The sequence below is a fragment of the Ambystoma mexicanum genome, chromosome 5q, assembly GCF_040938575.1.
Source record: "Ambystoma mexicanum isolate Mex_15411 chromosome 5q, UKY_AmexF1_1, whole genome shotgun sequence".
Taxonomy (NCBI): domain Eukaryota; kingdom Metazoa; phylum Chordata; class Amphibia; order Caudata; family Ambystomatidae; genus Ambystoma; species Ambystoma mexicanum.
In genome coordinates this window covers 158,967,790-158,980,768 of record NC_090933.1, presented here as the reverse complement: position 1 = coordinate 158,980,768, position 12,979 = coordinate 158,967,790, and the positions used below count along the sequence as shown (strand labels likewise).

Here is a 12,979-nt window from a genome sequence, read left to right as displayed (position 1 = left end):
AGTGAGGTGTGGGGCATGTGTCCTGCGCCAGTGCACAGTGGAGTAGGGGTGGGGATGGGGGTTGTGCACCCTCCATGGGCCCTGTGGGAGCCGGTGGTGTGGCTTGCGGTGTCTTCCTGCTTGCAGGTAGATGGCGGGCCCTGACTTGGCCCCTGGAGGTACTGGGCTGGTTGCCTGCCTGGTCCTCGCTGTCATGCTCGCTGCCTGTGGGGGTGGAAGAGAGAGACGGCATGAGCGATGAATTTAGATTCAGCATTTGGACATACGTACAATATCACAATGGAATTCTAGTGGGTTGTCGCCATTTGGGTGGTGAGCGGCACATTGATCTATGCTTGGATGGTGAATGCATGCATATGTCTGAGTCACTCATGTTGGCCGGGTACTGTGCTGGCTCACATGCACAATGTTTACACCAACTGCCCTGTGTGCCTCACAGAATAGGCCTCTTCATGTGGTATGTGCCATATGGGTTACAGTCTTGCACCTGGCATTTGCCTAGGTCTCACTTGTTTCGGCATTATTTGAAGGGGGGGTTTGGCCAACCATGATGTGACACCTTGCCCAGCCCTTGGCAGTGACTTTCATTACAAATGCGTTGTCAGTATTGACTTTGGACACTCACCTCCATCGAAGGATGACGTTGCCCTGCACTCCATGTCGCCAACCCCTTCAATGGCTTCTGGGCCTATCATGGCCGCACACGTCTCCTCCCACGGCATCATTTTGATGGGGGAAGCTGGCCCTGCTCCTGTCTCCAGGGCCTGGCTTCTGTTGGCCGAGAGGATGCTCCGCACCCTCAGCTGTAGGTCGTCCCACCATTTTCGGTAGTCCTTGGTGGTGCGGGGAGTGTTGCCCACGGCGCTCACCTTCTGTGCTACCATGGCCCAGATCTCCTTCTTTTTAACAATCGTCACCCTCCGCATGACACCGCTAAAAACGGTGTCTGAATGCTTGTGGCGAGTGTCCACCATCATCTGGAGCTCATCCGGGCTAAAGCGCTCCTTCGTGAGGCGGGCAGCTCCCTTTTATGGTACTTTCGGCATGATGCTGGTATTGATGGTCGATGTCTGTATTCACTGGATGGCTCCGGGTCCTGTGCGGTGAGGGTGGCAATGGATTGTGTTTTTAAAAATGGCCGCCGTGCTCCTTCCAGTTCCTGTGCGATGATGTTGTTTTCCGGTTCCGCTATTTAACGGTGACCGTAAATAGCGGTGACCGCTGATTACGGTCACCGCTACTTACGTTCACCGCTATTGCCGCTTTACTCTATGGCGGTAGTGTTATGTACGGTGCGCTTGATGCCGGTAAGGGCTTTCTGGGGCCCTTTTGTGGCATGGCGCTAGGTATATTACCGGCATGGCGCAAAGCTCATGCCCGCAAAGTCGTAATAGGCCGCTTTTAGCGGTCTACTGCCAGCTCGGACACACTATTTGCACCCTGCTGGTAATAACCGGTACTTACCTCCTAACTCGGAATGAGGGCCAGTTACTTCTTTGGGGAAACATCAGACTCATGTCTCTTTTTGTGATTCACAGTGGCTTTTCCATTTGCTCCCTTGTTATGCCTATGTTTATGTTTAGTGCTTCTAACGCGCCGTAGTCCGCAGGCATCAGGGTGAACATGCAAAAAAAAAGACTGACCACTAGCAACACTAAAAACATATATAGACGAGGGCTGTGGAGAAGTAAGGGAAATAGGCAAAGGTTTGTCATTGTAAATGAAATGGGCTACTATTGAAATAGAAGCGTCTTGAGCCTTTTTCAAAAGATTTGGAGGCTCTTGTCTGAGCGCATTTCCACAGGGAGGTTGTTCCAAGCTAGAGTAGCTAAAACCGGAAAAGAGCAACCTCTGCCCAGGCTTTTTTTGATCCTAGGGCAGATAAGACGATGGGTGTTATTAGATCTGGTTGATCTCCCCTGTGATTGGGGAGTCATGCAATTGTTCAGATTGCTTGGAGCATGTCCATTTAGACATTTATGTGTCAAAGTCAGGATTTTAAAAGTAATCCTGGAAGTAACGTGAAGCCAATGGAGTTCCCTCCTGGCCATGGTTATGATTCGAAATGCATCGTTTTGAAAAGCTTTGAAATTTTATATGCAGGTCTTACTTGGTCCCTCAAGAAGAGCATTACAGAAGTCAATTTGAGGTATTAGTATAGCTCTGACAAGGGTTTCGCAGTTTTTTCTAGAAACATATGACTTGACCAATCTGAGAAGCCTTAGATGATATTGAGATTTTCTTTTGACACTTGCTACATGTGTGTCTGCACTCATTGACTGGTCCATTATTACTCCAAGAGTTTTAACATGGTCTCAGATTTTAATGGGGTGGTCATCAATTTTAAATTCGATGTATACCGACCCCAGTTTTGACCTTGCTTGGGGAGATCCAAAGATCAGTAGCTCAGTCTTTTCGCTGTTAAAGCAGAGCCCATGTTGAGTCATCCAGTCTTTAATTATTAGGTAGATATTCTGAACAGTTTTTACATCCTCAGTGTAGTCTCTACGCAGTTATACCATTAACTGAGTGTCATCGGCAGTGTTCCCTCTAAGCTGTGCGCATGTGCACTTGCCCAGCTTCCCTCTGGGTGCCGCTCAGAAGAGATTAAGCAGCGCACAAAGACAAATCACATCTTCTCAAGAACTAAAAAGGCATGAGAAACAGTGGCTTTATTTTGGCTGTAATATGAATAACGTTCACGCACTAGAATTTCCATAGCCAATGGTGCCTTAAAAAAGAGTCAACCGCACTATGTCACCTAACTTTCAGCTTGGTTACTGATTGTAAGTAAGCAGGCTACTTGGATGTATAACCTCATAATATAATTCCTATTCTTTGTACATATGTCACAAAGGCGCTTTGAAGCGGTGCCTCCAATGTTAATTTGCCCTCTAATGATTTTGAGCAGGCAAATATCATGCTCAGCCTCTTCTTCTTTAACAGTGCTAATCTTACTCTATAATTGGAGAACAACATTGCAATAGAATCTACTTAGTCTACAAGGGATTATGGGTATGGAATATGCCTGGCACTAGTCATACATAGCATTAGGGCAATGAAAACGTAAACAGCAGCATTGCTTTTCAAACAATCTGCATGCTTTCTAGATTTTTGGAGTTCCATTGGGCATAAACTTTAACAAATGCTATGGTCATGCTCTGCTGATTTCACTGAGCACTTGTGCAATCCTACACAAGAATATGAGGGGAGGTTGCAAACCATCTGGTTTACACGGCAAAATAATTGTGTGTATGCATATTCATGACATGTTCTTAAACCAGCCATAATATCACAATGAGGCTTAAAATAGTTTTTGTTTGCAAAGTATTGTGAGTATGCAAATACTTCAGTGTGTGGTTTACTGCTACATTTCCCTTACTTTTTACAGTGCACAGTCAACTATTATTGGAGGCCAGCACAGGATCCTAGAGTGAGGGTGGATTGGGCACAGGCGAACACTCCTGCTGTGGAAAATCAAAGAGAGCAACCAAGACAGATGTTTGGGCAGTACAGTACTGTGAAGGAAATGCATTTTTTTATTTGCATTTAAGGATAGTAAACTGTATTAACAGTGTAGGCAACTGCACCTTCTTTCCATGCCGAGCTGTTGAGGGTTTTCGAAATAATCGTGTTGCGTGTTTAGTGCCTCTAGCCTCCTTATGCACCTTGTTTAACTGATAAGTATATTGCAGAAAAGGGGCCCCTAGTTGCAGGAGGAGGCCCTCCATCTGTTGTACCTCTGAGCATTGCTGCTAACAACTTTAAACGGGCTCTATGAAAACCTCAGTGACGCTCATACTGAATTTCATCAAGGCTGGGGGGAGGAAGGGTGAGAAAAAAGCTATAGGCTGTATTATGTGCCAAGTTATTTCACGTCCTATTTAAGGGTTACAAGCCGGGATCTGATCAGATTTTACCTCCTACCTGGAATCAAATTATCTTTTAGGAAGTGCAACTGGGTTTTTTTGCTGGCCTTATTTACAACCTATTTTTTGTTAGGCAAATTTCCCTGTTTTTAAGGAGTAAAACTGGGTGGTATGTATGACTTATCTGAAGAGCTGGTTTTGAATAAGTGTTGTCACTGCTCTGTTCATAGGACAATATTGGGCCTCATTGCAGGTGTGGCAGTCCGGAAATAAGAGTGCCGGTCGCACTGTAATGGCACCCTTTCCGGACTGCCACACTACAACTCTGGGTCCACCTGCCCACAGAGTTTTCACGGAAGCACCTGCACCATTAACAACAGTGCTGGTGCTTCCATCTCCACTGGACTCCATGGGTATGGGGACAAACATTTTCTGGCGCCTGACCTCCCGATCCACTGGGAATTGTAAGGTCCCGGTGGCAGCGGGATGTCAGGCGCTGGTAAAATGTTGCGAGTCTGGCAGCAACCATGTTACAGCCAGACTCGTAATGAGGCCCAATGCGATGTTGATGGTAACCAGTGGCACAGGCATTCCGATGATCATGATATGTGGTGTAGTTATCCTGCTGCTCTTATCATCCTGACACACATTATGAGAGGAATGTTTTCCTGGACAGTGAATTATGTAATTACATTGAAAATCTTATTGGCATGTTTTTTGGCACACTAGTTTTAGCTATCATTGTTTAATGAGTGGATTTTTTGGCAGCCACATCAGTTGTGATAAGACCTTTTTAAAAAAAATAATACACAAGGGTTTCTTTTCCATGGGCATAAAACACACTCTGCATGGTCTCTGAGCAGTAACAACAAATAGCCTCAACTAAAATGATTGCTTATACTGATCACACAATTCTAGGTGCTGTGGCAGATATTGAAATCGGGGACTTTTAATCACATCTAAAATGTTTTTTTAGCCTATATCTTTGGAAAAAAGGGCAGCAAGATGTACCATTTACACTGATTTGTAAATAATTGCAGAGGATGGGGAGGGGACCATTCCCCTCCAAATGCTCTTCAGAGATGATAACTCACTATTTGTATTTGTATTTTATTTTATTTATACAGCGCTTAACACCTAGTGCCATCTGCTGACGCTCACAAAAAGGCTTACCCTCATTATTCAGTTGCGCACATGGAAAATAATGTGCGCACGAAAGCCAACCACTTCCGCACATAGAGAAAAATAATTAAAGCGAACATTGGTCATTGACATCAACATAGTCTACACATTCTGCCTGACAGAAAGGAGTTGCACCATTTCACGGCAAGAGGGGAGAAGTGGCCTACAGTGGACAATGTAGCTAGAAGTTTGACATGGTGCAGGAGATCAAAGGCCGCCGATAAATTAAGAAGCATCAATAGGCCTGCCTTGCTCCTGTCCATACAATCCATCATCTGGCTTTGAAGATCGAGTAAATCACTCTCTGTGCCATGATGTCCCCTAAAACCAGACTGTCAGAGGTGGAGGATCTTAGTTTCTTCTAAATGTTTTTCACGCTGTATGGCAGCTACTCATTCTACAATTTTCAATAGGAAGGGTACATTGGTAATAGGTCTGTCATCTGCAAAGTTTTTGGGTTTAGACCTACCTTCTTCAACAAGGGTGAAACATCAACCTTCCTGACCTCTTTAGGAGTGGTACCATGACGAAAGGTAGCATTGGTAAAACGAGTCAGAAAAGGCAAAAATATGTTGGTGTTATTGAGAATAATTTTGCTCGCCAGAGTCTCACCAATACAAGAAGTGGGGCGCATCTTATTAAGGCCTTCCTCCATGGTCTGGACCGAAATGGCAGAGAAATTAAGCAGCATGGCATCCTCGCACTTAGGGGTCTCAGGCATATCGGGTTTGAAAGCTGAAACCGAGTCGGACATGATTTTTGCATGAGCTGTCGTAATTTTGTCTAAAAAAGCTTGTTCAACTTTGGAGCAGTCTTCTGGGGTAGGAGAGACCAAATCTGATTTCATATGGGATTTTTCTAGGGTTTTCAGAATTTCAAAGAGTTTCCTCGTGCTAATAGCATCACCATTATATGTTTGTGAAGGGATATTGTGGTCCCCCCTTTTGTGCATGGCTTCGCAGTACCTCACGTATAGCTAAAATATCTTGAGGTAAACCATCACATGAATTATACTAAGGGTTTGTTATGTTGGGTACAACCTAGGCTGGCGTACCTTTCTTCCTATACTTATTGTTGGTGCCAGTGTTCTTTATAATTTTTTTCCCCTCCTTTACAAATCAGTTGTTCATTTTGGCAGCTGATTTGTCTTGAACTTGGTGCAGTTCCTTTTTACCATTATCGTTTAAGGAATATAATAAGATTTTCAATTTACTTGATTAACAGATTGGCATCCTCAATATTTCTTGCTACTATATGAGACTGCTCGGGTGTACTTTGAGGCTAGATACTTGTTGAGACTTTCGTTTTTGCCATAGTTAAAACCGAAAATTGTGCAAAACTCAGCATCACCATAACATAATAAATACACAGGGAATTTAACTAATGCTGAAAAAGTCCATAAACGTTCATAAAAAGCTTAAATTCACAAGAGTTCATAAAAAGTCAAATAATCATATATTTCACAGGTTTATGGGTGATGAATGTGAGGAAGCTTAAGGGTTGCCATAGTCCGTCTCATCCTCACCCAAAATACCTATATGTCTGAATCCAGCCAGATAGGTAAATATAAGGTGGAGGGTAGCAATGAATGGTAGCCTGCTTAAAAAGTGGAGCACTCCTATCTTCTTATACGATTGTGTCCCCGAAGTCACCCCGAACAGCCCCAAATCACAGCGCCCTTAGCTAGCAGCAGGCATAGCCGGCAGCGAGCTTCACCATCAAGGGCTTGGGCAGCTGTTTAAGGTTCTGGCTACGGTGAGGGGGGTGTGGCATCCAGGAAAATGCTCCATTACCAAGCTCAGAGCAGCAGAGTGGCGGCCAAACAGTAACACCCATAGCCAGAAGCTGGCTTTCATTAACTGAAATGTTGTTAACCGTTTCTTGGGAAAACAAACTTTCCAACATGTTTCATGACCCCATAGACACCTTTTGAAGGCCTTCAAATACAACTGAATCAACTAAATCCAGTATCTAGTGTAATAATTCTGAACACCATTTCATATTTTAATCACAACCGGGGAAGGACGCTCAGCCAATCCGGTGGCTGGAACAGCAGCCGAGCGCACACTGTATACCGACTGCTTTTTCCAGCCACTCTGTATACCGACTGCTGTTTCCAGCCACTCAAGGCCCTTTCTGAGTGGCACCATCGGGATCGTGCGGAGGCAACAGGAAGGCCCTCCCTGTTGCCTCCCCACATACCCACCACACCCAAAAACATATTACACCCTTTCCCCACCCTTCAATCCCTCCCCACTTACCGACTGGACTGGAGCTTTGTGCTCCTTCAATCCTGGCACTCCTCCCCACTCCGCAGCCACCAACATGGAAATGGAAAAGGGGCTTGATTTGTATTGTGTTTTAAGGGAGATTGGGCTTGTGCATTATGTGCAGAGCCCATCCCCTGTAAAAAAAAATAACAATTAAACTATTCACACCCTGAATGAGGCCTATGGTGCAAATGCCAATCACCCCCATGTCGGGGGGGGGGCAGACATGGCCAGTAACGGTTCAGAGCCCTCGCTGAGGCCCTTGCTCTGCTCGAGCTTGCCTTGGGCTGGTGGACTACCAGCCATGTCCGTCCCCTGATGCAGGGGTGATTGCCATATTAGGTCTTTAGTACTTGAGGAAGTGATCAGAGCCTGCTGGGTAATGCCAATGCCTGCCTGATAACAGGAAATCGTGTGTGTTCACCTTTCATGTACTTGTAAGTGATTTCAATCAGGCACACACCCAAGTCTCGCCTAGCATGTGGTGCTCAACTGAAACCCTTATTTATTTTTATCTATAAGTTCAATATTCTGAATGATATACCACTCATATCACACCCTTCTCAAGATAACCCCAGGTTACACTGAACCAGGAATCAGGATAGTTTGCAAAGGTAAATATTTATTTATTTAGAATTTAAAATCACAATATATTTTGAATAGGTAACAACATTCTCCAATGGGTGACAAGAACAATTAATGATATCTTTAATGCACTGTGAATCAGGTAAGGAACACAAAAAGAATGCAGCACAGAAAATAATACTTTTGGGTTGGTTTGGAACAGATAGCACTGTGGTTAGAAGTTCCCCCTGCAACACCCCTCAACCCACCAATAGGCAATTTAAATAGATGTGAGGAGAGAGAGCGGGTACTCTGGAATAATATAGAACAAACAGAATATCACTCCATCCTTTCCCCATTAAACACAAGAGAAAAGCGTATTTGACTTTTCAACTGTCAGATGACTTTGAAACTGGCTGAGCAAAAACACTAAATATGTTCCAAAATGCTTCAATTATTATACATTTCTACGGAAGCCGCTTTGAACAGATGCAAGCAAGCAACAGCAATGATTTAATCAAACGAAAACACTTGGACTCTCAAAAGCCAAGTAGGAAATAATTGAAAGGCAATTCATTTTTGATATAACGGGTCAATCGCACTGTTTCGCTCTGCGATTGTGGATGTAGCTAAGGATGTTAGGTATCATTGGAAATTTTCTATCTTTAAAACTGAGGGAGTTATGGAGGTTTTAGTGAGAGCTGTTTTTTCGAAAATAAAGACACGAATTTGGACAAAGACTTCAGTTTAAAATCAGAAAATATGGGTCAATCGCACTGTTTCGCTCTGCGATTGTGGATGTAGCTAAGGATGTTAGGTATCATTGGAAATTTTCTATCTTTAAAACTGAGGGAGTTATGGAGGTTTTAGTGAGAGCTGTTTTTTCGAAAATAAAGACACGAATTTGGACAAAGACTTCAGTTTAAAATCAGAAAATATGCTTTATGCTTTTACTCAAGAGTAGAGCGTTCAGACTAGACAACCAAGTTGGGCCGCAGTAAGCTCTGAGACTGATTCATGACTTCAGTAACAGATCCCCAGCACCTTCCCCGGCGGAACCAGTCCAAACCCTTGAAGTGGGATTTTTGGATCAGAGTTACACAAATAAAAATGACTATGAAAATGACGCTTTAGCAAATAGACAGAATAAGATAGCACCAAGATTTGGACACTGTTACTGGTTATGGAAGTAAGAATAGTTCAGACATTAGAGTGGAACAAGATAATGCAAGGTATACAATAGTTCTCTAGCGTCCTATTAATACTCACTGGGATTTAAGATTTTAGGGCCGTCAAGATTCTGGTCAATGGATCGGGTCTATCAAGGCACATCAGTCTCAGGACAGGATAAGCTAGGCCGGTCACCGGAGCCTCACAGGATCTGCCCTTCTTGTTTGTGGGTATTTCAAATCAACGGGATGGCGAGTTCATCAGGCAAGCATTAGTGATAGCAAGCCAGATAGTTTCAGGATGCTAGTTTCAGGATGCTAGTTTGAGGATGCTTTCCCACACCACTGCGCTACACTGGGTTGTGAGGATAAATTGAGGATTGAGGCCTTGCTAAAAATGGTTCAGCTATTGCTTGGCCTGGTCCTTGGCATCTGGATCTGGAAGGATGCTGAATGCTGGATGATGGATGCAGGATCACAGTGCTTCGCTGGAATCTGAAGAGAGAGTGTGTTCCTGTGTGCTGTCAGCTGTCTCTATTTATCCTTTCAAATGAAATCACAAAAATGGGTGTATGGGCCAGCTTAACTAAGCTTGCCCCTGTGAACTGGGATTCGATCAGAGCCTCATCTCCGCCTTGCATCCGAGTGATTGGCTCAAAGACAGATGATATCAAGTTTTATGGTTTGGTTTTTACAATCCTTAGAAACCTCCCCTAGCCACTAGTATCAAAATTGAATTTTCTCCTGAATACATATTTATACACGTGTAAAATCACATACAAGGATTCCATATTTTATGGAGTATCTGTTCCTCAAAATCCCGCAGCTGCGAGTCCTTGTATTGCCTTTCTGCAACATTTTGTCGATTTCTCCATGAAAACATTTCCATACTTTCTCCAAATGTACACACATATGCGTGTTTACCATCGGAATGTGTGTGCAACGTTTAACAATTCTAGCATAAATACAGTTCCCATAAAACCACATATATTGCCATTGCTGTTCAGAATATGCTACATAGTTCCCCCACGTTTTGAAATGTAGGGCCAAAAATTAGAGCGACAACTTTGCCCTTTTTATATTTTTCACCATTTCTGACAGCGAGTTATGAGTCTTTTAAAATTGTTCATTACATATTCTTAGCAGCAAATGCCTTTTGTCTCTCTCAGGAGCTCAAGGAGTAGCCCCCTCCTTTGGGATTTCCTTCAGCAAGCCAAGTTCACGACCTCTTCACACATCCATTTCCTGGCCTGGAGTATCAGCCATTGTTCACTCTCTGGCTGCAGACAAAAGTCTGTCCTACCCCAAATTATCATATGTCAGTGAGTATCTGTTTAGAGGAACGCCCTCCCCTTGGGTGGAAACCTGTTTTTCAACTTCTGGCAGGCCCAGCCAGGCTAGTTTATTCTTAATTTTTTAAAACTTGAAATCCAACATGAAACAAACATGTTGCATCAACTGACATAGGTAAATTACATTCTGAGATTTTACCTGTGGGATCAAAAACCACTGAAATCTTTGTTCCTTTCAGCAACAGCCCTTTTATATTTTCTAATCCAGCAGCCTTTTAGATTTTGACCACTTTGAAGTTTAATCAGGGGAGCCTAATTGACAGGGGCTGTCATTCACAGGTAGACCAGTGTGGTGGCACACAGATTTTTGACAGGAACTGTCATTCACAGGCAATTCCATTTTGCTGAGAAGGTGTATTGCTCTTAACATTTCAGGACTTTGTACATTCACAGTGCTTCCTTAGGTTAAATGAATTTTAGCACCAAGCAAGATTTTGAGTGTTGGACAGTGTTTTGTACAGGCATTTTGAAGTTTCAGCAGCAAAGTAAATGTCATTTACAGGTGAATTTTGGAGTTTCACTTGCAAAGCGCTGCTTTTCCCTCTGTACTCCATGTATACCTGTCATGGAGCCCACTGGCACTTTTTCTACAGTGTGTGCTCTGTTCCACCACACATGCACCATGGGTGGCAGGTTGTGCAGCCATCTTTTTGTGTGTTGAAAACACGGTTTTGGAGGTTTTGGCACGCACCATATATAGTAGAGTGATGCCGCATAGTATAGCAGAATGGGTCAATACATCCCACAAATCCACCCTCCCAACTTTGTTTTGACCTCTAATCGAGAGGGAGTTGGGCGAGTGGGATTTTCTTTTCTGTCAATGTGAAAAAATTCAGTTGCTTCTCCCGTCAGCGATTTAGGTGACACGCTCTCCTTGCCGGTTCAGGTTGGGATGGGAAAATACTCTGGATTCCTTGGTTTTTTCCTCCCAGTCACTCAGTGGTCCTCCTTGGTGATTCATGGGATTTAGGTGCCAATCCTAGAAAACAGAACATAACATGGCCATGAAATTTTTCCCACTAATGTGCCCACACATTTTTGGGAGATCTCAGCAGTGAGAAAGACACTTGCATTCCCTAACAATTGGCAATATTCCCCATCTATTATTCAGTGATCATTTACTCATTTTCTCAGGTGTAATCAATGAATATTTAATAATTTTTCTAAGTGTCCGGATTTTCCCCCTCTGGGTTTCTGGTACGCTCTTACTTCTGCCGCAAAGTATGCCTGTGGTGGCAACTCTTTAGCTGGTTTATGTGGACCCACTTGTCTTCTCCTTCTGCCAAATTGCCCTTGGGGATGCAGATTCTGTAGGCGACTGGTGAGATTCTGTCCACAATTTCAAAAGGACCCCACCAAGTTGGTAGGAATTTGCACTCTTTGGCTTGGTTCCTTTGGAAATTGTACAAGTCGACCTGGTCTCCCACTTGATATTCCTTTTTAGTTGTCTTAAGGTCATAGTGGGTCTTCATACTGTCTGCAGATCTTTCTAGATTCCGCTGAGAATACGCAAAAGCATGTTGAAGGTGTTTTCTCAGATTCTCAACATACTCATGAGTTGTGGAGGCATTTATCCAGGTCTGCTCTTGGGTTCTGTAGTGCAGATGCTGGAGTAGAACCATCCTTTGTCCAGTCATCAGCTCAAATGGAGACAATTTTGTTGCAGAAGAAGGGGTAGATCTGATGGTCATCAGGACAAGGGGTAATCGAATGTCCCAACTTGGCCCAGAATTTGCCACAAACATTTTTAATATGCTCACAATAGCTTTATTGTACCTCTCAACTCCACCACTAGAGGACACCAGTAGGCAATGTGTAGTTTCCTTTTGACCCCAAGTATCTCCCACATCTTTGTCATCACTTCGCTAGTGAAATGGCTACCTCGGTCTGACTCAATCCTTTGGGGTAGTCCAAAACGCAAGAAGATGTGATTGATCATCAGGGCAGCTGCTGTTTCTGCCTTGCAATTTGGGGCTGGGAGACATTCCACCCATTTAGTAAACAAGTATGTAATGGTCAACATATACTTGTTCCCCCTAGAGGAGCAAATCACAGGCCTGATAAAATCGGCTTGCAAATCTGACCAAGGCAGTGTCATCCCCATCTTTTGGTGGGAAGCACGGTGTGTGAGTGATGTTGGCTGAAATTGTGCACACACAAGACACCCCTTCAAGTATTGGTCGAGGTCCTGCCCCATGTGTGGCCAGTATGCAACCTCTGGCAAGATTTCTAATGATGTATGAAACCCCTGATGACCGGCGGTGGCTGCATCATGGGCATGACTTAGCATCAGGCTCTGGAATGAGGTAGGGACCACCCACTGGTCATGGCCAGATATGGATCTCCTCACCAATAAACCGTCTTGGATTAGGAACATTTTTGGATATTTCATCAACACTCTGAGGTCCTCTTTCCCAATGCAATCGGTCCTGAATGTGTTCATAAAACCTACCAATTATTGGATCCCCTTTTGAGCCATAATCAAATCAACATCTGGGGTCTCCTTACTCCATTGGGCAGTGAGAGTTCACTGTGAGCATTTGTCTGGGACCTAGTGATAGCAGTGACCTGGA

The 12,979-nt window shown here is 43.9% G+C and overlaps 1 protein-coding gene across 1 annotated transcript in view; it reads left to right on the top strand.

Moving 5' to 3' along the window:
- The first annotated feature begins 924 nt into the window (after window positions 1–924).
- The window catches only part of LOC138498233 (uncharacterized), a 29,724-nt gene continuing 17,669 nt past the window's right edge, over window positions 925–12,979 (top strand). Inside the window, exon 1 of the mRNA XM_069622094.1 lies at window positions 925–1,053. Coding sequence (XP_069478195.1) covers window positions 925–1,053 — 129 coding nt within the window. The remainder of the gene's footprint in view (window positions 1,054–12,979) is intronic.